The sequence below is a fragment of the Dipodomys merriami genome, unplaced genomic scaffold (genome assembly GCF_024711535.1).
Source record: "Dipodomys merriami isolate MVZ:Mamm:240054 unplaced genomic scaffold, mDipMer1.0.p SCAF_50, whole genome shotgun sequence".
Classification (NCBI taxonomy): Eukaryota; Metazoa; Chordata; class Mammalia; order Rodentia; family Heteromyidae; genus Dipodomys; species Dipodomys merriami.
Window position 1 is genome coordinate 648,189 of NW_027206069.1, and position 22,884 is coordinate 671,072.

The 22,884-nt window shown below is 60.0% G+C and overlaps 1 protein-coding gene and 1 long non-coding RNA gene across 2 annotated transcripts in view; both read left to right on the plus strand.

The window, feature by feature from the left end:
• Positions 1 to 337: 337 nt before the first annotated feature.
• On the plus strand, positions 338 to 12,343 carry LOC138810389 (uncharacterized). The gene is made up of 3 exons (XR_011367119.1): positions 338 to 469; positions 8,785 to 10,932; positions 11,649 to 12,343. It is a non-coding gene; the product is annotated as an uncharacterized lncRNA (long non-coding RNA).
• A 126-nt stretch (positions 12,344 to 12,469) lies between these two features.
• Tmem179 (transmembrane protein 179) overlaps positions 12,470 to 22,884 on the plus strand; it is a 37,439-nt gene continuing 27,024 nt past the window's right edge. Inside the window, exons 1-3 of the mRNA XM_069997448.1 lie at positions 12,470 to 12,644; positions 12,722 to 12,919; positions 13,594 to 13,695. Of these exons, the coding sequence (XP_069853549.1) occupies positions 12,856 to 12,919; positions 13,594 to 13,695 (166 nt within the window). The 5' untranslated portion in view covers positions 12,470 to 12,644; positions 12,722 to 12,855. The remainder of the gene's footprint in view (positions 12,645 to 12,721; positions 12,920 to 13,593; positions 13,696 to 22,884) is intronic.

Sequence of the window (22,884 nt, forward strand, 5' to 3'; positions counted from 1 at the left end):
AGACAGGGGTCCACTCTGTGTGAGACCCCGCCCAGCCCCACTGCTGTCAGGCCCAGAATCTTGGCTGGGCCTCTGGGCAGAAAACAGCCAGGCAGAGCCTCAGAGCCCAGGTGAGCCTGCTGCTGGCCCCTTCCTGCCGGGGGTAGGGAGCCACTCCTGCTCAGGGCCGTGGCCATTCTAGGAGGGTGTGGGGGCCCTGCAGGTGGGAGCGGGGTGCCTGTGTCTGGAAGGCCGACAGGGCCTTCCCAGCTGACCCCTGGCCTCTCTCCCGCCCTCTCCTGCCCTCCCCTGAGCTGGCGGTGGGCCTCCTGTCCTCCAGACTTGCACAATGCACCGGCCATGGTGTCCATCCTTTCTGGGATGGCCAGGCTGCCGTGCTCTGGTCAGTGGGTGTGTTTGTTGATCCAGAAAGAGGAATGTGGCCTCTGGCCCTGGCCGGAAATTGGTCAGCCTGAGAAGACAGTGTCAGGTAAGGCCTCTGACCCTGGGGGCCATGAGCTCCTCCACCCAGGTCTTGCTCGGAGATGCCCAGGGTTGAGTGGGTGCTGCCTGGACCTCCTGAGCACACTTGGGTGTGGACGTCATGTTCACCCGGGAGAGAAGGCCCAGCCGTCGCGGGCCAGCTCCTGCCAGAGCTCTCTTCCCTGCTCCCCTGACTGGCGGGGGGGGGGGGGGGGGAGGGCTCGGGGTCCGGACCGCACCCCTGGCCTCACCAGCCCTGTGGAGGAGCTGCACCCGAATCAGACTGCAGACCCCAGCAGGGAGAAGAGGCAGGTTGAGCGGAGCGGGTCAGGAGGAGGCGGCTGGAGAAGTTCCTGGGGTCAGTGGGGGGAGGGCCTCAGGGGTGGGGGTGTTCATGGGGCATAGGGAGGGAGGGAGGATCATGGACGGTGGCTGGTCAGGGATCGGGCAGATGTGGGCACAGAGGCTGGAACAGACAGAGCTTTTCCCTAGAGAGTTGCAGGTTTGACCTCATGGTGCCCTGGGCAGGGAGTCTGAGGTTTGGTCTACCATGTCCAGGCAGCGGGCGGAGGCTCGGTCTCCGGGGCTCCTTCTGCTACGATTGCTGGTGTTCCCAGGCACATATAGCTCTACCCCACCTCCTTCTAGCTTGTTTGTTGAGTCGTTTGACTCCTAGGTAAGGAATTCCTTATCCTCCCCCTCTGTCTCCCGAAAGCTGGGATCATAGTCCTGTGCCTGGCTGCTGTTTCTTTTAGCCACACCCTGAGCTTATTTCTTACCTTTGAGCTTCCAACGATGGATTTGGCCTTAGAATGTTGCCTCCTGTGGTCTTGCCCAGCACCCTGGGCCCCAGCTGCCACGGGAAAGTTCTTTGTGGAAGCCATAGCTGCTGAGCAGTGCCCATCCTGGGGCTTGAGTCTGTCCTCCAGCGTGGACGTACACCTAAGCCTGCCCTTGGCTCCAGACCAGATGGAACCAACGTGTAGGTCCATGCTGGCCCCACGGCCTGCCTCGGCCTACACAGGCAGGGGCCCTGCCCAGAGCCCCGCCCCAGGAGACCAGGGGTGCCAAGGGTCTTTGGAGAGCCCCGGCGCTGCGACTTGTGGAGGGCAGAGATGGAGAGTGGGCTGAGGGGGTGCGGGCCCCGGACTGCCGCGTGAGCTCTGCGGGGAGAGGCAGGCTGGCCGCCCCGCAGACAGTGGGGTGCTCCCCCTGGGAACCCCAGGCCACGCGGCAAGAGTCTCATGGCCCGCCCTCCTCTCCCTACCTGCCCACTGCTTGCCTGCCCACCAGGCCTCCTGTCCACCCACCCACCATTCGCCTGCCCACCAGGCCCCCATCCATCCGCCCACCACTCACCTGCCTACCAGGCCCCCGCCCACCGCTCGCCTGCCCACCAGGCCCCCGCCCACCGCTCACCTGCCCACCACCATTCTGTTGTCTTACCCAGGTTCTGACAGGGACGCCTCGTGTTTGCTCGGGACCTCACTCTGTCAGAAGGCAGCCTGGGCTTTATGACCTGAGCACCAGGCCAGGGTCCTCGCCTCCACGTTTCCCTCTTCTTGAGAGCCCCCGAGTACCAGCCTGGCTGTGCTGGCTATGGAGGTGGACATCCACCAGTGCCCATCCCTGGTCCAGGGACAGGGAAGCAGGGGTTGGGAAAGTGGAAAGTAGCAGTGTGTGTGTGTGTGTGTGTGTGTGTGTGTGTGCGCACCCAGGGCTTGAGTCAGTACGTGTGTCGTATATGAGTATGTGTATGTATGTGTATATGTGTGCCTGGTGTATGTGTGTGCGTGTGTATGTGCCTGTATGCATGGTATAGGTGTGTGTACGTATGTGGTGTATGTGTGGTCTGTGGGGGGCCTAGGACTTGGGTCAGGCAGGAGCCTCCACCCTGCCCTTGAATTGCACACGTGGTGGATCCTGTGTTTGTGAACAGTCTGCTCGCTAAAACTGCTCTATAATCCCAAGGCCAGTGCTAGAGACACTTTCTCACTCGTTATGGACATGTGCCTGGCATGGAAGGCGGGCTGCCCGCGATGGAGCCTGGCCGCGGTGGGGTGGGCCCTGGGCCTGCTGACCCTGCTCTCAGCCATAACACAGGGCCTAGCATGGGCTTTTGTTTGTTTGTTCCTGCATTCCACTCTTCGTTGGTGGCTTAACTTTTAGTGTCTGAGTGCTGTCTGGTGTTCCCAAGGGCAAAAGCACCCTCGACCTACTTAACTCCCCCAACCCACCCCCTGTCCCTGGCAACTGCAGTGTGTGCTTTCTCCCTCCCTCCCTCTCTCTCTCCTTCCTCTCCCTCTCCTCTTGTCCCCCCCCTCCCCTTTCCTTCCTCCTCCCTCTGTCTTTCTGTCTCTCTTTGTAGATTTAATCCGTTCTAGACATTTCAGATACATGGTATCTTATACATAGTGGCCTTCTGGGTGCGCCTTCATTCACTATGTACAATGCTTTTGATGCCAGTGCACACGGTACAGATTTCTTTCTTGTTTGTTTGTGTGTAGGGATCACACCACCAGCCCTGCACATGATAGGCAAGTGCTCTGTCATTGAGATCCATGCCTGAGTAATGGTCCATTTGCTGGAAATAAACAGAACGAAACCCCAGACCAAAACAAGAGCAGAGAGCTGGGCGCTGGTGTCAGTCCCAGGGCTGTGGCCGGGCTGGTGTTATGAGTAATGGCGTGTTACTCAGAAAGCATGCGAACAAGGTTTCCCTGAAGCCACGGTTGTTGGAAAATGTGACCAGAGGCTCCGGCCTGGCCGGGCTCCCAGGGGAGCTCCTGCCGTTTGATGGAACCTCACTGCTGTATGAGCCGCGTAGGCTTTGCCCAGGTGTGACCCGGTCTCGCTACCACATGGCAAGTCTGACTTCCTACGTGCTGGTTCTAGACCTTTGCGTGCATGCGCGTGCATGTGTCGCTTTTGTCACTCTGCACAGCCCAAGGGCCTGGCGTGGTGGCTTCCAGACCCCGGCTCAGGCTTCGCCGTTGCTGGACGGATGGTAGGCCCCAGACACAGCAGTTCCACGGTGCCCAAGAACTGCTGGTGCTCAGGCAGGCCACTAGGGCCGCCACGCATGGAGACGGTGCATGGGGTGGGTGCTGGCACTGGAGGGTGGACCCTGTCCCTCACCCTTGGCCCTGACCTCTTCCTGCCAGTCTGGACTGGAGGCTGGCCCTCCTGGTTAGGTGCGGCTGTGTGGGGAGTGTGGAGTGGGTTTATCTGCTGCTAGGAAGCGGGACTCTTCAGCTGATTCTGGGGACAGCACGGGGCCTGCAGTCCTATGCTGTGTCCCCTGAGCCCCGTGACCTTGTCATGATGCACCCTGACCTGGCCGTGAGCCTGCAGGATGGGCCGGGTACTGTGGAAGGGACCGAGGCTGGCAGATAGCGGGTCGGGGGGGGGGGGGCGTTTATCTGCAGGGATGATGCGCCCGACTCCTTGGCTTCCAGGACACTCCCAGCGGCCAGTGGTCGAGGCCCGTGGGCCGCTTCCTTCCCAGGACGTCCCCATGCGTGGAGAGGGGGAAGCGAGGCTCTGCCTGGCCAGAGGTGCCTGGGGCTGACCACGAGCCCCGGACGGCTCCCCGGCACCTGGTGGGCTTCACAACGTACAGTCTGAACAAAGATTCATAGGAAAGTTGAAATGGCCCATGCTTTGTCTGGTCCCTGTTCTTTCCCTGGCCCGACCTGCATCTCCTGCCCAGGGCTCCCGTCCCCCTGTGCCCTGCCCCGTGCCCTGCCCCGTGCCCTGCCCCGTGCCCTGCCCTGTGCCCTGCCCAGCGGCCGCGTGGGCACCCAGCCTGCCATCTCTGCTTCCCTTTGCGCCTTCTCTCTCCCTGGGAGAAGACTTTAGGTGGGAGGGGAGGGGCGTCCAGGGCTCAGGGCCCGCAGGCCCCCTGCTGCCTTCCACCCCTGCTCTGCCTTCTCCTCGGACCACCCTGGCTATTTACCTTGGGAGTGGTTGAAGCCTGAGGAGGTTCTTGTGCCAGTGGGGTGGGATTTGCTGGGTGATTGCGTGGGGCGCACGTGTTCTGTCGGCCAGGGATGGCCAGCTCAGCCCGGGGGGCTGCACCTGGTGTGTTGGGTGCGAAACGGAGCCCTGCCCTGGCGGGTGCTTCCTGAGCCCCCTCCAGCTCTGGGGCCAGCGGTGGTGGCTCTCACGGTGTGCTCTCAGGGAGGAGGGGGCCCGGCCACCCCGGTGTGACCCGTCCAGCAGGCCAGGTAATTTGGTGGGGGATCCGAGGGGGCACCACCTGAAAACCAAGGGGGGGAGAGAGAATCGAGACCAAGCGCATTAAGAAAGACAGAGCCACTCTGAGTCGCGTCAAGGTCTGCTTTATTAAAGTGAGGCAGGGTTTAAATACCCGAAGGGACAGGGGAAGGGAATGAAAAAACTTTGCAGAAGCAAGGGTGAGGAGTCCCGGGGTCAGGGATGGGTCGTGCTTATCCTTTTGGCCATTGTGCTCATCTTAAAGGTATCTCCTGTGATTTTTTTTATGGTTAGCCAGGCGCCGTTTGCTTAGGGCTGGAGATAAGAGAAGTTTTATGGCTAGCCAGATGTAGTTTGTTATAGGAAGTTATCTAAATGTGCGCCTGGGAATTTCCGAGAACGGCTACTTGTCAATTAGGTGTTTGAAAGAGGCCAGAGCATTCTCAGGCAGGTTTCGGGTCTCCAACACCGGTGGACGGTCCTCTCCCCGCCCGTTCTTCTTGGCCTTCATGGCAGCACCGAGAGCTACGCTCAGGGCCGGAGCCGGTGCTGACCCCTGGCCCGGGGCTGAGCCCGCTTCCCCCTCAGTGCACACTCTCCCCTGCCCAGCGGCAGCTTGTGGTGTTTGCTCCCTGCAGGGCCAGAAGGAAGCCTGGATGTTTGTTGAGAGTGAGTCAGGCTGGTAGCCCAGCATCCGGGGCCTGGAGCTCCTGCCTCCGGAGGCTGGGGGGAGTCTGCACTGGGAATGACCCCTGCCCCCTGCCCAGACCCCTCCACTGCTTCTCTTCCCCAGACCGATGTTGGGCCAGACTCCCCCAACAGCTCTGTGTGTGTGTGTGTGTGTGTGCGCGCGCGCATGTGTGTGTATGCATGCACACGTGTGTGCAAGGTTGGGGCTGGGCGTGGCTTAAGGCTTAAGCACCTAAGCTGTTCTGTGGTCAGTCGGTCCCCGCCAGGGGTCTGCTGACCGCTGCACAGAGCCTGCCCCCACCCCATGCCAGGCTAGGAGAGGCCACACTGGGACAGGAGTGGCTGCTTCCCCTGCAGCGCTGAGGCCTGAGTCACTGCCCACCCTAGAAGCCGCCCGGGGGTGGGAAGGCTGACCTGTGACACCCAGCCCGTGCTCCAGGAGCTCTGTCCCCAGGGACTGGCCAGCCTGGGAATAGAGGCTGGGAATGCCCTGGGGCAGGGCGCCCAGGGGGTTTTGATCCGGGGCCGAGCAGCTGGAACTGGTAAAGAGTTGGGTGTGAACAGGGTGTGTGACTGAGTGTGAACAAAGTATGTGGCAAGAGAACCGGGAGTCAGAGAGCCGGCGGGTGAGAGCTTGCTTCCGGGCGCGGTCCCTGTCCAGATGGGCAGCCAGGATGTGGCGCTCCCCCAGGGGCAGCCAGCCGCGGGCGCCCGGAGGAGGCGGGTGAGGAGGGAGGGGCGGCCGCTCGCTGGCTGTTTCCCTATGGCAGGGATGACCGCACTGACCCTGCGGTCCGTGTCCAGCTCGGCCCACATCCCTGGAACACAGCCACGTCGCCAGGCCCTCTCCGGGCAGCCCACTCTTTTATGCAGGCTCTAAGAGGACAGAGCCCCAGAGCCAGGCCGGCCGGACACTGGGAGCTTTGTTTTGCTTCTGGCCCTCTGTGGGCAGCTCAGCAGGGCCTGGCTTTGTGGCATGCCCTTGCCCACGTGGCTGTGGCCAGAACCAGTGAGCAGTCCTTTGGAGGAGAGAGAAACAGAAGCCTAAGACATCTCCCAAATGGTGCCTAGCAGGCACACACACAGGCACACACGCAGGCATGTATGAACGTGCGGACATGCAGACGGACACACGTACATGCACGTGTGCACACAAGCACGCACACGCATGCACGGCGCTGGGCTGCGCGTGGAGAGGCAGCCTGGATCCCCCGCTCGTGTGCCGCCCCGCACAGCAGGTGTCTCGCAGCTGCGTGGGCCCGGGCGCAGGAGCCATGGTGGTGCTCTGGCTGGCCCTGGGTTCGGCCCGCATCCAGCTCTCCCATGGCGTCTCACCCGACATAGAACCTCAGACCGGAGACAGAGGCCAGGGCAGGGAGCCTGGTGCAGGCCTGCGGGCCAGAGACGGATGGGGCTGGAGTGTACGGGGGGACGCAGGGCGCTTCACGCATGGCTTTAGAGGGACGCCATCGGGCCACAGAAGGACTGACAAAAGGCCAAGGGCTGGCCTGACCCAGGGTGCTGGTCCCGCCAGGCACCCCGGAGCCTCTGGGTAGGAGGCCTGGTGCCTGGACCCCACCCTGGACTGAACTCCAGTGTTGGAATGGGATGGGAGCCCCTGCCACTCATCCAGCCATGGCCCGGGAAAAAGGGCCTTGACCCGCACCTCAGTTTCCCCAGCTGTCCTCAAGGCTGCAGCGGAGAGGTGGGAAGTGGGAGGCTGGATGGGTCTCCCCTTCCAGGGCTGGGCAGAGGGTGGGAGGGGGTGCTGCGTGCTGGGGTAGCCCCTGCTCCCAGAGACGGGGGTCAGGCAGGGAGGGTGGCACAGCGGGGAGGGCTCTGTGGCTCCGGGGGGCTGGGGGCACACCCTCTCCTGGGGCCCGTGTCCTGGCACTCCCCCTGCTCCCACCCCACGCCCACTCTGTCCCAATGCATTCTACACCTTCTGGCATTTCTGCAAGCCCCACCCCCAAGTCTGCCCACCTCCTCCCCAGGGCAGTCCAGGCCCACAGCCGGCCGGACTGGGGAAGTCCATGTCCAGTCCATGTTTGGAGCTGCTCGGCGCTCACGGCGGTCCCGTCTGCTCCGCTACGGCCTGATGTCTGCCTGTGGGCGCTACGGCCTGATGTCTGCCTGTGGGGCCCAGAGCGGTCCCAGGCCCACCGGAATGGCCTGGAGGTGGGGGCGGGCCCCGGGCTCCCAGTGGGGGACGGTGGGGGACGGCTCTGGGAACCGCTGGGTGTGTGGGGACAGGCTGCGTGCCATGGGCGGCTGGGGAGACGGCTGCAGAGGAACTGAGTCAGCTGAGACAGAGACTGAGTTTCCATCACCAGCTGTCTCCTCCTTGGAAAGCGCCGGGGGAGGAGCGGGTGGAGGGAGAAGCGGAGGGAGGGGAGGAAGTGGATGTGAGGGCACTAAGCCTCCCGGGGAAGGACTGAGTTTCTCTCCACGCCCCTCCCCACAGCTCCCAGCCCCCTTTCTGACAGGCCAGCTGAAGGCCTCAGCGCCTCCTGCCTGCCTGCCTTGGGGAATCTCCAGGGTCGCCAGGATCAGCCTTGGGTGTGGAGCCCTCCCGGGACCCACCGGGCGGGACGCTGCCCGGACGGATGGCTGGTCCAGATGCCACCTTTACTGCCCACCCTGTGGCTGGGCAGTGCCCAGGCTGTAGTCATTCAGCCTCCCTGGCCCGGAGCCTGTCTTGTCCCACAGGCTCTTTGAGAGATAATCTAACATAATTTAATCCTCACGAAAAAAGAAAAACGAGTCTGCATTTTGCAGTTGTAAATACCAAGGCTCAGAGAGGTTAAGAAACCTGCCTAGGGCTGTCCAGACGCAATGATGACATCTCCAAAAGTCCCTTTAAGGTACGCCCAGTCCAACCACGTCAAACCTCACTCCAGAGGGGAAGAGGGGGCTGGAAATAACAGGTCAGAGGGCCAGGGGGGGCCTTCCCACCCAGGCAGGGGCGGCCCTCGGGCCAGGCGGGGGCCCTTCCACCCCGAGGGGCGGCCCGCGGGCCAGGCGGGGGCCCTTCCACCCCGAGGGGCGGCCCGAGGGCCAGGCGGGGCCTTCCCACCCAGGCGGGGGCGGCCCGTGGCCCTCGCTGTTGCACCCATGGCCATCCAGCAGCTCCCTGCCCCACGGAGCATCCTGCCACAGTTATGCATTGCTCAGTGCTGGGTGACTTCTGAGCAATGCGTCCTCAGGCAAGCTTGTCACCACAATCCAAGCAGCTGTGGGGCCGCCATAGGATCATACACACCCCTAGAAACACTGTCCTGGGCACGTGAATGCACACAGAGGCTACGGCTGTGCACCCCAGCAGCTGGGGGCGCTGTGACGCCTCGGGACCGGGCTTACACCAGGCCTGGTTCTCTTCACCCATGGAATCTCTCCTCTTTGTCACACTTGTAGGTCTGTGAGGTGCTCTGCTGTGCTTTAAGTCTGCATTTCCAAGAGACTGAGAGGAACGGCACCTTCCCGTACGTTGACTGACCTCGGCCTGGTGTAATAACCCAGCTATTTTTCATTCACTTCCAATCCTGAATCTCTGGCCTCTAGAATGCTGTTTGCCTGATCCTGACCACAGCTGAAGAATATCCTGCCCTCAATGATTTTTGAGCTTCTGTAAACCGCACCTGTGTGTGGTTCTGACCTATAGAAACTCGGCCCTACGTGGAGGTTGGGGCTGCTCTGGTCCTCCTGGGACCTCTGACACGATTAAACAAAAGACGGTATCAAACAAGTTTAACATGGCCTGTTTTTCAGCGGCCTGTAAACTAAACAAGATCAGAGGCTAGTGCGGGTCTGTGGGTGCAGGCACAGCACCCTGAGGCGGGAGGGGCCCCCGAGCCTCGCTGAGGCATTTGCGGGGCCTTGTTGTAGGTCGGTGAGGGCGCTTCCAGGGTTGATGCACAGCACTGCCAGCACGTTCGTTGTTGATCGGTCGCAGCCGTTCCAACACAGTTATCAGGAAAACCTTAAAAATGATGAGCCCGGCCAGAATGCCAGCACAAGCAGGAGGCTGCCAGAGAGGGCCCGCACCAGGAGGCTGCCTGGGGGGGAACATCAGATATTCCTGGATCTTTGGCAAATAACCAGGCAACCGAGAATGAAGTCAGGAGAGTGGCGTCAGCCAGCCCAGCTGACAGGAAGTTGCTTCAGCTGGGTGCTGGTGGCTCACAGCTGTGACTGACTGTGAGATCTGAGCTCTGAGGACCACGGTTGGAAGTCAGTCCAGGCAGGAAAGTATATATGACACTACTTTCCAATTAACCACCATAAATGCCAGACGTGGAGCTGTGCTCAAGTGGTAGAGGGCCAGCGTGGAGCACAGTTCGCAGACAGCATGGAGGCCCGGAGCTCAAGCCTCAGGACTGGCGTGAAAAGAAAGAAAAAAAAGGCAATTGCCTTGTTTACTGGAATTGAACTGATTATAAACCTAATGACCAATTGAAGTCACCCAGTTGAAAACAGGTTGTCTTTTATTTTGTGTTGGAACTGGGGTTTGAACTTAATGTGTGGGCCCTGTCTCTGAGCTTTTGTGTCCAAGGCTAGCATGCTACTACTTGAGCCACAGCTCCACTTCTGGCTTTTTGTGATTAACTGGAGATAAAAGACTCATGGACTTTCCTGCCTGGGCTGGCTTCAAACCTCAATCCTCAGTGCTCAGCCTCCCAGATAGCTGGAATTATAGGCATGAGCCACCTGTGCCCATCCAATTGATTTTCAGTAAAATGTGCATCCGTGTTGTTTTTATTTTTCTTGGAAACTCCATTTACAATGGGTAGTCTCTAACAAACCTGCAGAGAAGATAGTATTAACCCTAAAACAGGAGGACCCCTGGTTTGCCTGGCCCAAGAGCCCCTCCTGCTGAACCTTTGAGTTGCTTACGTTGGACCAAAAGGATTTCCTGGCGCAGACCCCGGGCTGCCTGTGACCTCTCCCCAGTCACATCTGACCAAGCCAACTCTCCAGGGACGGGATCATAAAGACGCAGAGTGATTGGCTAGTCATGTCTTCAGACAACTAGTGATGTCTGTCTTCAGGGACAATTATCCAGAGACAAGGGGCAAGTTCATCAGAATAAAACCGAGTCAAACAGGACATGACACACACCTCAGTGCCGGGGAAGCTGAGGCTGGAGAGTCGTGACTCAGGCCAATCCAGGCCACACCACGACTCCACCGAATGACACCGACGGTGTGGTGCTGCTCCTCCCCCCACACCTCTGCCAGCGTCGGTGTGGTTCAAGCCCCCGATGCTGGTCAGTCTCCTTGGGGTGTGATGGAATCTCAATCGTCTCAAAACTACTAGCAAAAATGGAGGGCCTTGGGCTGGGAAGGTGGCTCAGTGATACAGCGCTTCCTTGCATGCCTGAGGCCCTGGGTTCGATTCCTCAGCACCTCATAAGCAAAAAGAAAAAACCAGAAGTGGCACTGTGGCTCAAGTGGTAGAGCGCTAGCCTTGAGCTGAAGAGCTGAGGGACAGCGCCCAGGTCCAGAGTTCAGGCCCCACAACCGGACCCCCCCCCAAAAAAAAATGGAGGGCCTTGTGCTGCAGGTGAGGATGGGCCGGTGGGGGCTGGGCGTGTGGCTGTGGACACTGAAGCCCTGCCTGCCATCTGACGGGCATTTTCTGACTCTTACTTCTTGTATTTTGCTTTACAGTGGTGCTTCTTCAATAAGTGTCTGATCATGACCTATCAGCATTCATTTAATCTTGGTTCTATTTTACACAGGGAAACAGCATTTAATCTGATGCTAGAGAAAGCCTAGGGAACAAAGGAAAACTTCTTTGTTCTCCTGTAATGCAAGATGTATTATATTTTAAATTACTAATTCAGAAAAAAAGTCGCCAGCTGAAAACACTTCAGTAAAGGAATTATGGCCCTTAAACCATGGCACCTCCCTCCAGGACATGCAGACCCCCCCAGTCCCTTGTTGGGGGGTGCCTAGGGTGCTGGGTCTCTCCACAACAGGAGAACTAACAGTTGTCCCTGGGAGAAAATTGGCTCTCTTAAAACTACGCCACCTCAAAGAAAGAAACAGCTCAGATTCTGTCGGGGAATGGCTGGGTTGTATAGCTTTGGGACCCCTGGATTTGGGGTAGCAACTAAGCCCCTTGATGGGGTAAGGCAGGGTGGAGTGGGCTGGGATGCAGTACAAAGCCTCTGGAGTCTTCCGTGATTTTCTGGCCTGGGATTCCAGTCTCTCATTCTGTAGCCAAAGGGCAGGGTTTGATGCTTATTCCAGGAACAAAACCTGTTTCTCTTACAGCAAGAACAGGACGGACCAGATTGGTCGGACACTCCAGGATCTTATTCGGTGAGGAATGCTGTTTTGAAGACATGGGCCTGCCTGCTGCAGCTCCCACACAGCGGGCTGTGACCCTCACCTTCGCCCTTTGCTGTTAGGGGAGCACAAATTCCGCGGTGACAATGTTTGTTTTTGGGGGTGGGGAAGCCTGTTGACAGCTCTTTCTGGTCTGCTTTTCCGGAGGGTGCCAGGTCTGTTCTAGGGGTTGTCTCTCTCCTGTCAGTGTGATGGTCGAGCTGATGGCAGGGTTGCTCGTTGCATAGCCTGCCTGGGGAAGGGCCCTGTCCAGGCCCTCGGAGCCACTGTGACCACTGGCAAGGACAGCTGTGTGCCTTCCATCGAAGAGCCCCCAACAGGAAGGCGCTCCCACAGAATTCTCCAGCTGACACTTTAGGCTCATCACAAATCACCCCACTGGTCGGCCGGCCTTGCTGTTCTCGTTAATCCCTCTTCCGCAGGCCGGGAAGTCCAGGAGTCAGGTGAGCACGCTCTCCCCGCGTGGGGGCCTCCTAGCTCCTCATCTCCAGGCCCAGGGAGAAGGGGGCTGTGGTCAGCAGCCTGCGGCTCCTGGGCTGGCTCCCGAAGCCAGCGGAGGGCCATGCAGAAGCCCCCAGCTCCCCAGCTCCCCTGAAAGCCCCAGCGTGCCAGAGCTTGGCATGCCGGTCTGTGGTTGTCATGGATTTGCCTGGTAAATGAATAAAGCTCGATTTCCTTTTCTCCAGCCCTTCTTGTGTGATGTGTGCATCGGCCAGGAAACCAGGGACTGGGTCTGGCAGCCCTCCTCTGGTCCTCCATTGGTCCTCTGCACCTCCCTGTGTCTCTCAACACCTGTTGTCTTTGGAGCGTGTTCTCCACACCACGAACGGCACCTTGTAAGGACCGAAGGACTGGGGACTCTGCTACCTTCCTACGATTACTGCCCCCACCCTGAGCGGGCTCAGTCCTCTGGTTCTATAGGTTGGTGGTTTGGGGGTCCCCTCAGGGGCGGATGGGCTGGCTGGGTTGCCCCCCCCATGCCACCGGGCTCCCTCCAGCGTTTGTAGCTGTTACGTGTATACAAGTCAGCCTTGTTGGAGCCTCACTGGAGCTAACAGAAGCAGAAACTGGACTCCAGGACCCACGTCCAGGGGCTCTACAGGTCAGGTCTAGCCGTGGCGAAGAGCAGCGTATGAGGAAAGATCTTGTGGACAAAAGGGAAGAAAGGAGGCAGAGACCTCAGCAGGCCAGAGCAGGTGTGAATCTCGGCTGCAGGGCCCAGGTAACACCCACAGGCTGGGAGGAACGGGGCGAGGCGGCTGGAGGTTAGGGTTTGCACATTCAAGGGGAGATCATCTGCGATCCTTTGCCGGGTCCGGCTCAGGACTTGCGGTGCAAGCCATCTGGTTTGGGATCCTTTGCCCTGTCCGGCTCAGGACTTGCGGTGCAAGCCGTCTGGTTTGGGATCCTTTGCCCTGTCCGGCTTGGGACTGCAGTGCAAGCCATCTGGTTTGGGGATTTATGGTGGGGTATCCTGACGCCCACAGTCCTGCACTGTCAGTGAGGTCAGGGGACCGGGAGGGGTCCCCGGGGAGGGTGGTCAGTGGCCTTGGGAACAACGTGGAGAATGAAGCCGATTCCCGGCACAGAGACAGGAGCTTCCTTACAGCGGGAGAAGCCGAGGGAAGCCGAGGGAAGTGTGAAGTGTTCTGACCCATCCTCAGGACCCAGAATGAGGATGAAGAGTTCAGGGCGGAGGGAGAGGGGCAGGCACAAGGCCACTATTCCCGCCTGGTGCTGGGCGGGGGCTGGGCACCCTGTCCTCACTGGGCAGGATGGACAGCTGGCCGCTGCCGGGTGTGTGGCTGCCCTGCCCCGAGGAGGTGGTGCTAGGGTTAGGTTTTGTCCTTTGCCGTCCTGTTCTTCCTAGACTGCAGAGTGATGGCAGAGAGAATAGCAATGCAGAGACCCCGCTTGGAGGCCGGGAGGCGCCGGGGTGCTGGGCTTTCCTTCTACCCATTTACGGACCTCAGTAAGTCATCTGCGCTTTCCAGCTAAAACACATTTTAAGCACCTCTTATACACCATCAGCCAATTAGGTATTTGGTGGGGGAGCCCCTCCCCGCCCCCTCCTGTCACTGACTCAGGGCTGGAGTGGCTGCGGGGTAGGGGCCTCTTGGCCCTTGGCGAGAGCCTGGCTAGTCTGACCGCAGGGAGGGCCGCCCTGCAGCAGTCCTGCCTGAGCACCAGCCACAGCCGTCAGCTCCGCGCGCCAGGCCCTGCAGTCTCCGGCTTTCTCCTTCGTGCCCGGGCCTGTGGAGAGCATGGGTGATTTCTTCCCCACAGAGTCAGGGCCTTCCTCTCTCTGCCTGGACCCAGCTCAGTCAGCCCAGTGCCCACTGGGGCGTCGAGCGGGGTCTCTGCGGCGGGCCTCCACCTCCCAGAGGCAGACGCTGCGAGGTTCATGCCATCTGCATTTGGGCCTTACCCAGGAGCTCGGATCTATTTCTGAAGTAGAGCAGAAAGGCTCCTGGCAGCCCCAGCCGTCTGCCAGGCTCTGTGGTTGTACTGAGCAACGCCAGAAGGGCTGTGCAACATCGCCTTCCAGAAGGTGTTTAGTGAGGGAGCGTTTACTACTCGGGTCTGATCTGCTCTGTCCGGGCCACACCCGGGGGTTGCCAGCCAGCGGGGGTGGGGGTGGCGGAGAAGGGTGGGAAAAACTGCCTTTTCTGCCAAAGTGCGCTGTTTCAAAGTTCCTGCTTTGGCTGGGTAGCTTGGCTCTTGGTAGGGGAAAGAGGAACTGCTTTGGGATGAGGAAGGCTATATATGTATTTGGTGGGTCACAGGGCTTGAACTCAGAGCCTGGGCTCTGTCTCTGAGCTCTTTTGCTGAAGGCTAGCACTCTGTCACTTTGAGCCACAGAGCCATTTTATTTTCTGGTAGTTAATTGGAGGTAGGAGTCTCATGAACTTTCCTGCTCACGTTGGCTTGGAACCGTGATCCTCAGCGCTCAGCTTCCTGAGTCCTTGGGATTACAGGTGTGAGCCACTGGTGCCCCGCTGAAAGGAAGGATTTTTGAATGATAAGGTTTTATCTCAGCCTGGATGGAATTAAGACACACCTTAGATTGTGCAAGAAATAGCAGAGGGTGCCTGGTATGCTTTGAGATTACTTTGTACTGTTAACTTTGTTTCAAAGTCATCTTACTTAAATACACTTTATTCATACTAGCCAATTGCAGCAGATTGTGAACCTGAGCTCAGCCAATCCAAGAAGGGGGTGGGGCCTGCTGGGTTGGGGATAAATAGGGGGCAGCTGCCCTGCACTGGGAGCTTGCTGGCCGGATTTATTTCTAGCTGATGGTGCATCCTCTGCAGAAGTGGATTTTGCCTTGCTGAGACAACTCTTTCTTTCTGTGTCTATTACTGTGACTCCAGTGGTTCTGGGAATATATTTATAACAGGAGAGAGCTCAGAGAGCAACCCAGGCCAACTGCCCGCCCCTGCCTCCCCCCTCCTCCCGGCCCCTACCCCCCTCCACCTGCCTCCCCACCTCCAGTGTGCCTGTTTCCCCTCCCCCTGTCTGCCCCCTACCTGCCCCAGGCTTCTGCTGTTTTCCCAGCAATACTCACAGAGAGGTCACCTGGCTCAGGGGACAAAAAAGACTTGTACCAAGGGGTGGGGGTGGGGGATGGTGCATTCTGGGTTGGGGGCACGGGGACACAAAGCCTTTCTTCCCCAGCTGCTGGCTGAGAGCTGGCCACCTCTCAGGAAGCCGCTCGGCTGTGTAGGCTGCTGACGGCACCTGTGACTGCAGTGTGGGAGCTGGTGGGGCAGGGCGGAGGGGGCTCGTCTGGGGCCGGCGGCAGTGCCTGGCCAGCACCTGGGAGCAGTCTGGGCCCTTGGGGATCGGTGCACGGGGTTCCACGGTGTCCGAGAGGTGGGGGTGGTGCTCCCTGCTCTCCTCCTCCCTTCCAGGTGCCCCTCGGTCCAGCCTGGCCTCCGGTTCTAGGCCAGCGTCCCTTCTGGAGCAGAAGAGGCCGGGAGCTGGGCCCCCAGTGGGCCTGCAGGTCTCTGGAGGATGTGGGAGGGTATCTCTGGAGGAGGAGGGTGGGTATTCCTGGTTCCGTAGATGTGGGCTGAGGCTCTCCACTCGCTTGGCACATTTTCTTAGGCGAAGCCTGCCTCAGCGTTCTCCAGGAGAAGCACTTTCCATGCCCAGCGCACCTGGGCCAGCAGGCCCAAGAGAATTGAGCAATCTTCTTGTGTGTGCCTGCGCTTGCCCGTGTACATGCACGTATGTGTGCGTGCACACGTGTGTGCTGGGAGGTGGTGGCTCGGCCCCCACTCCAGTGCGAGGCCTCCTCTGTGTCTCCGTGTTCTCCCTACCGGCCTCAGGGGCTGGTGCTGTCCTGTGGGCTGTCCGAGGCCCGTGTGGCTCCCACCCAGGGTCACGCCCGGGCTCAGGCGTCGGGGCAGCGTGGCTCCTCCACCAGCGGCGCTGGTCCCAGGCCTGCTGGTGAGGTGGAGTCGGTGTCCTGGGCCTCTGTCCCCTCGATGCCGGGCCTGCTCACCTCCAAGAAGGAGAGGTGGAGCCCAGCTCCCACTGGCTGCCGTGCTGTTGGGGTGAATAACAGCAGGGAAGTATAGTGAGGGGTGGTGCCACGGAGATGGAGGAGGGTGGGTGAGGGCAGACTGGCTTGCCACAGGGGACTATGGGGGCACAGCGCAGCACAACACACCACACAGGCTGAGGCCAGAGCAGCCTCGGGAGAGAGGGGACAGCAGGGCGCAAGAAAAGCTGGACCTCGCGGAGGGTGGACAGCCTGGCTCGGAATGAGGGGAGAGAGGCCTGGGGTGGGGGCGGGAGGGGAGGCCCTCCCCAGACCACCATGGGCCTCGCGGGGCTCAGAGGCAAAGGGCAGACGTGGGTCCTGTCCGCAGGGGCACTGGGGCCATGCTTCTTTACTAAACATGGCTTTGTTCCTGCAGTTTCCTGCAGGCTGTGGGGGCGATGTGGACGTGGGTTCCATGCCCGCCTTTGCCTGTGCCACGCCCCTGCGCCCACACCCTGCCCATCCGCGCCCTTGTTCTCTGCTCCCCTCTGAGCAACTTGGGCTCAGGCCTGAGCCAGGAAACCACAGCGAGCAGGGCGGGGCCGCCCAGCCTCGGTGGGAGGCGGGAGCTTCTGCTCCCTTCCTGACTGGGGGCTGCAGGACCAGGCCCCACCCGGATGCCTGCCTTCCGCTGACTTCAGTTACCTGAGACTCAGGCTCAGCCTCCCTTATGGCCACTCTGGGGCCCAGGAGACTTGTAGGGAGGGCCTTCTGCCCGTCCTGGTCCTGGCCCACACCCGCTTCCACCCCACCAAAAAGCAGCTGACGCTATGGCTCACCCTGGCTCCCTCTCCTGAATGCACCCTGCCTGTTCTCCCCTCCCCCCCACACACACCTCCTGTCCCACCTGTCCCCTTATCTCTCATCCATGTCCAAGGCTGAGAACCCTGCTCCCGGCACCGGGCACCGGGGTCTCTACCAGCGGACCACCCACACTCAGCTCGGGCTCAAATCCAGGTCTGGCTCCTTTGTCCCTGCCTCTTACCCCCACCTGTCTGGTCTGGTTCTGCTGTCCCCAGTGCCACTGTTCCCCCACACCCTCTGCTCTCTGCTCCCCACACCCTCTGCACACCAGCACCATCGTGCACTTTGTTCCCCAGGTCCACTGTGTGCTCTGGCCTGTCTCTCTCTAGCTGACACCAGGATCACACATATCATGCGCTCCCTGCCCCGGGGCCTTGGCCTGTGCTGTTCTCTGCCTGGCATGCTCATCGGGGGCTCTTCCGCGGCATGGTGCTGTTTTCCCCCACAGAGTAGTGCACAGTCCTCTGCGTTAGCGCTGTTAGCGCTCAGCACTTGTGTTGGAGTACTGAGGCTGCCAGCCACCGTCTCCTCAGGTGGAGCCCGGCGCGGTCCTCTGGCCCAGGCCTCCCGTGCAGGCGATCACTCTACAGCAGCCGAACCAGACTTTCCTTTACAAGTTTCACTTGTGCCAGTTCTAGAAGGTTCCTGGCCACACCTCCATGTGTGTTGCTGTGCCCTGTTGGTCTGTCTCATTCCTCAGCTTTCCCATCCCAGGTGAGCGCCTTGACCTGAGTTCCTCCTCACGGCTCAGGCGCCCCCACCCCTGCTGTAGCCCCCTCCCTCCGGTTCAATTCCCCCCCCCCCCCCCCCCCGCACCAAGTCTGGGATCACCAGCCAGCTGCCACCAGCACTATTTTAAGGGTACAGTTCTGATCTCCCATGCACATTCTTCCTTCTGTCTCCATGGCTTTAACAACACTAGAAAATTCCCCAAAGGGGAATCATCTGCTATCCTGTGGCTCAGGATAATGGCCTCCCGGTCCAGCTGTGTCATATCGGCTGACAGGATTTCCTTCCTTTTTTCAGGCTAACGCTCCAGCTTGTTTATCCGTCTGTCCGTGGACACTTGCGGCTGTGAGCCTGGCTGGGTACTGCTGGCTGTCTCCAGAAACAGAGCAGGTCGGCTGGGTATCTTTGGTGGCTGCACCTGTGCCCGCCAGCCCTGGCCAGGGCCCCAGCTCCGTCCGCCCTGTCCTCACCGTGGTTTATCCTCTTCTGTTTGGTTGACAGCGGTGGTTCTAATGCAGGGATAATGACTGAGTGCTTTTGCTATTGTTTGAGACAAGGTCTGCTGTGTAGCCCAGGCTGGCCTTGAACTGGTGATCTTCCTGCCCGGCCTCCTGGGTTCTGGGATTATAGTCACGTGCCAGAGCACGCAGCTTTTCCTATGTGTGTGTGTGTGTGTGTGTGTGTGTGTGTGTGTGTGTGTGGCACTAGGGCTTGAGCTCAGGGCCTAGCTCCGGGAGGATGAGGGGATGGGCCCAGAGCTCGGACCCTGCAGCCAGGCCGGGTGAGGACAGCTGGGGACAGGACGGCCCTGGGGGAAGCCCAGGAGCTGGGGTCGGGACCCCCAGGGGAGGGGGCTCTGGGTGCCTACCCTACCCAGAAGGCCGGCCAGGGAGGCAGCGCTCCACGAGGCCCCTGGAGGCTGGCTCCGCGGTGGCTCCGCCCCCTCCAGGGCGGCCACTCACAGCGCTGGCTCCACGTGGCTCCACCCCCCTCCAGGCTGACCACTCACACGCGGGCTGGCTCCGTGGTGGCTCCGCCCCCTCCAGGGCGGCCACTCACGTGGGCTGGCTCCGTGGTGGATCCGCCCACCCCAGGCTGGCCACTCACACGCGGGCTGGCTCTGCGGTGGCTCCGCCCACCCCAGGCTGGCCACTCACACGCGGGCTGGCTCTGCGGTGGCTCCGCCCCCTCCAGGGCGGCCACTCACGTGGGCTGGCTCCGTGGTGGATCCGCCCACCCCAGGTTGGCCATTCACACGCGGGCTGGCTCTGCGGTGGCTCCGCCCACCCCAGGCTGGCCACTCACACAGCGCTGGCTCCGCGGTGGCTCCACCCCTCCTGCAGGCCAGCCGCTCCCGCGGGCAGTTTGAGCGGCGGGCGGTTCCCGCGCGGTGTGGCGGGCGGTGTCCGAGTCCGTCGGCCCCTCTGCTTGTCGCCCGGGGTGCTGGCTCCTGTCGCCCTGCGCCTTTCCCGTGTCGTGGCGCCCCCCCCCTTTTCTGCTGACCGGAAGCTGAGAACCTGGGACACGGGCGTGGAGTCGGCGCCACTGGTGGAAGAGCCCGGGCTTCCGGCGCCGCCCCGCGTGGCGGCCTCAGGGGCGGGCGGGCCTGCGGGCGCCCCCGGCGCGGGCCTCTACCCGGCCCTCCTGTCCGGGCTGCGCCCCGGCGGGCGCGGGCCTCTACCCGGCCCTCCTGTCCGGGCTGCGCCCAGGGGCCTCACCCGCCGGGCCCTGGCGGGGAGGGAGGAAGGACACCGGGCGGGCGCGGGGCCGAGGCGGGGGCCCGGCCTGCGTCCGCTCGGGGGCCCGGCGCGCCCTCTGGTGGTGGGAGGGGACATCGCGCCTCTCTGCCTGACCGAAGGCCACCCGGGTCCCCTCTGGTCTTCAAAGACCCTCGGTGGGGACCTGCAGGGCCCGGGGACTCCTAGGGCAGGGAGCTCGGGGCTCAGAGCTTCCACGTCCACAGGCCAGTCTGCCTCCTGCAGGGCCAGTGTCAGCCCCAGGCGGGCGCCCAAGAAGCTTGGCTCGGACAGTGGGTGACCGTGGTGGCAGATGGCCTTGCAGGTCAGCTGACCACTGCAGACCCTTGTGACAGTGGGTCTCTGTGTGGTTTGGGACTTGGCGGGACAAAGCGCTGTCTGTCCCCTTGTGTTCATTTATGCGAACAAAGTTAAGGCTTTGTCTTTTAAGCCCTGAGGGTTGGAGTGAACACCGTCTTTTTAAACTTTTTATTATTTAGGATAAGTGATATTATCCTCAGAAACAAGAGCTGCATGGGGAAGGCTCTGCCCGTTCCATCCAGAGGTGGTTTGACAATAGAGATTTGCTTCTTGTCTGCATATAATCTGTGCTGTACATAACGTTATATTTACCCTACGTATAGTGAGACAGGGCCTCACCACATAGCCAGGCTAACAGCAGGCGTAATTCCAGCCTGGGAACCTCCGCATTCCAGCTTCGGGAGCCCCTGCCCCAGTGCAACTACAGGTGTACCGCACAACCCAGGCTTTATATAACACTTGTTAAGTGACGCGTATAGCATAGATTATTTATATCCGAATCTGTAGTTTTGATGAGTAGGAAGCTAAGAATTCTAAAAACGACTCAATCCAGCAAAAAAGAAAACCCAGCAGAGGGAGCATTTGGGACTGAAGCGGGGATTCTTCTTAGACCTCTTCAATTGGTGCACTTAAATTAAAAATGTAAAGATAATGAAGAGCTCTAGGAAATAGTGAAGAGGAACATGCCAATTTATATTTGGCATCTCCATTTCCATGGTTAAAATGCAGTGCTCAGGCTGGGTAATTTTCTTACCATTTAGCTGTGTAGAGCACCCAACCCAGAGCATTGTGGGTGCCAGGTAAGACCTTCGCCGAGCTCCACCCTTGGGGCTAACAGGGCTAGATTTAACTGAGAAGAGATTGAGTCTGGCTTATGGATCTGAGATCCAAGCTCCAGAGGCAGCATTCAGTTTTGGTCTTCCTGCTGATAAGATTCTGGTTTTGAATCCCTCAGTGGGTAGATACATTGATTAAGCCAGCCATCCGGCCATCCAGACTCAGATTCCTGGAAAGGCCCGAGCAGACTTACCACAGGTGTGCCTTGCGAATTAGCAAGGCATCTGTTCTAATCCAGTCAAGGCTCAAGACCAAATGTGACACTCTCTGGAGAATGACATTTGCAACATGCATGTGCTGCCCCGTGAGGCCCTGTGGTGGACTGCTGCCCCGTGAGACCCTGTGGTGGACTGCTGTCCTGTGATTTCTGTGGTGGACTGCTGTCCTGTGATTTCTGTGGTGGACTGCTGTCCTGTGAGACCCTGTGGTGGACTGCTGTCCTGTGATTTCTGTGGTGGACTGCTGTCCTGTGATTTCTGTGGTGGACTGCTGTCCTGTGATTTCTGTGGTGGACTGCTGTCCTGTGATTTCTGTGGTGGACTGCTGTCCTGTGAGACCCTGTGGTGGACTGCTGTCCTGTGATTTCTGTGGTGGACTGCTGTCCTGTGATTTCTGTGGTGGACTGCTGTCCTGTGATTTCTGTGGTGGACTGCTGTCCCGTGAGACCCTGTGGTGGACTGCTGTCCCGTGAGACCCTGTGGTGGACTGCTGTCCTGTGATTTCTGTGGTGGACTGCTGTCCTGGCCTGCAGGAAGGCCACAGGGCCATGCGGCACCCCCAGCCCTGGAGCAGAGGTAACAGATATTTGATCCACTCAATATTTAGATCTCGTTGGATTTGTTTACATGACAGATGGAAGAGGTTTTTAAAATATGTATTCATACTGATAAGTGCAGCAATGGAGATGAATCTGACAAAATTACTGAGTAGATGAGATTAGCCCAGGGAAGATGGAGAACAGCAACGCTGGGACTTGGTGTTCCAGCCCAGGCCCGTCATCTCCCCTGGCCCGGAAGAGGCATGCAGGGAGTGGGAAGCGTGCACACTCACACGAGAAGCTGCAGGAGGTACAGGGGGACACACAGGTAACGGACACTACAGGTGCACAGGGCAGGTGTGGGGGGTAGGTGTGCAGAGTTGGTGCACTGTGCTTGTGTGCAGTGTAGGTGCACAGGGCAGGTGCGGGGGCGGTAGGTGTGCAGAGTTGGTGCACTGTGCTTGTGTGCAGTGTAGGTGCACAGGGCAGGTGTGGGGGGTAGGTGTGCAGAGTTGGTGCACTGTGCTTGTGTGCAGTGTAGGTGCACAGGGCAGGTGTGGGGGGTAGGCGTGCAGAGTTGGTGCACTATGGTTGTGCGCAGTGTAGGTGTACAGGGCAGGTGTGGGCGGTAGGTGTGCAGAGTTGGTGCACTGTGCTTGTGTGTAGTGTAGGTGCACAGGGCAGGTGCGGGGGTAGGCGTGCAGAGTTGGTGCATTGTGCTTGTGTGTAGTGTAGGTGCACAGGGCAGGTGTGGGGGGTAGGTGTGCAGAGTTGGTGCACTATGGTTGTGTGCAGTGTAGGTGTACAGGGCAGGTGTGGGGGGTAGGTGTGCAGAGTTGGTGCACTGTGCTTGTGTGTAGTGTAGGTGCACAGGGCAGGTGTGGGGGGTAGGGGTGCAGAGTTGGTGCACTGTGCTTGTGTGTAGTGTAGGTGCACAGAGCAGGTGTGGGGGGTAGGTGTGCAGAGTTGGTGCACTGTGCTTGTGTGCAGTGTAGGTGCACAGGGCAGGTGTGGGGGGTAGGCGTGCAGAGTTGGTGCACTATGCTTGTGTGTAGTGTAGGTGCACAGGGCAGGTGCGGGCGGTAGGTGTGCAGAGTTGGTGCACTGTGCTTGTGTGTAGTGTAGGTGCACAGGGCAGGTGTGGGGGCGGTAGGTGTGCAGAGTTGGTGCACTATGCTTGTGTGCAGTGTAGGTGCACAGGGCAGGTGTGGGGGGTAGGTGTGCAGAGTTGGTGCACTATGCTTGTGTGTAGTGTAGGTGCACAGGGCAGGTGCGGGCGGTAGGTGTGCAGAGTTGGTGCACTGTGCTTGTGTTCAGTGTAGGTGCACAGGGCAGGTGTGGGGCGGTAGGTGTGCAGAGTTGGTGCACTGTGCCTGAGTGCAATGTAGGTGCACAGGGCAGGTGGGTTGGGAGTTGTAGGCG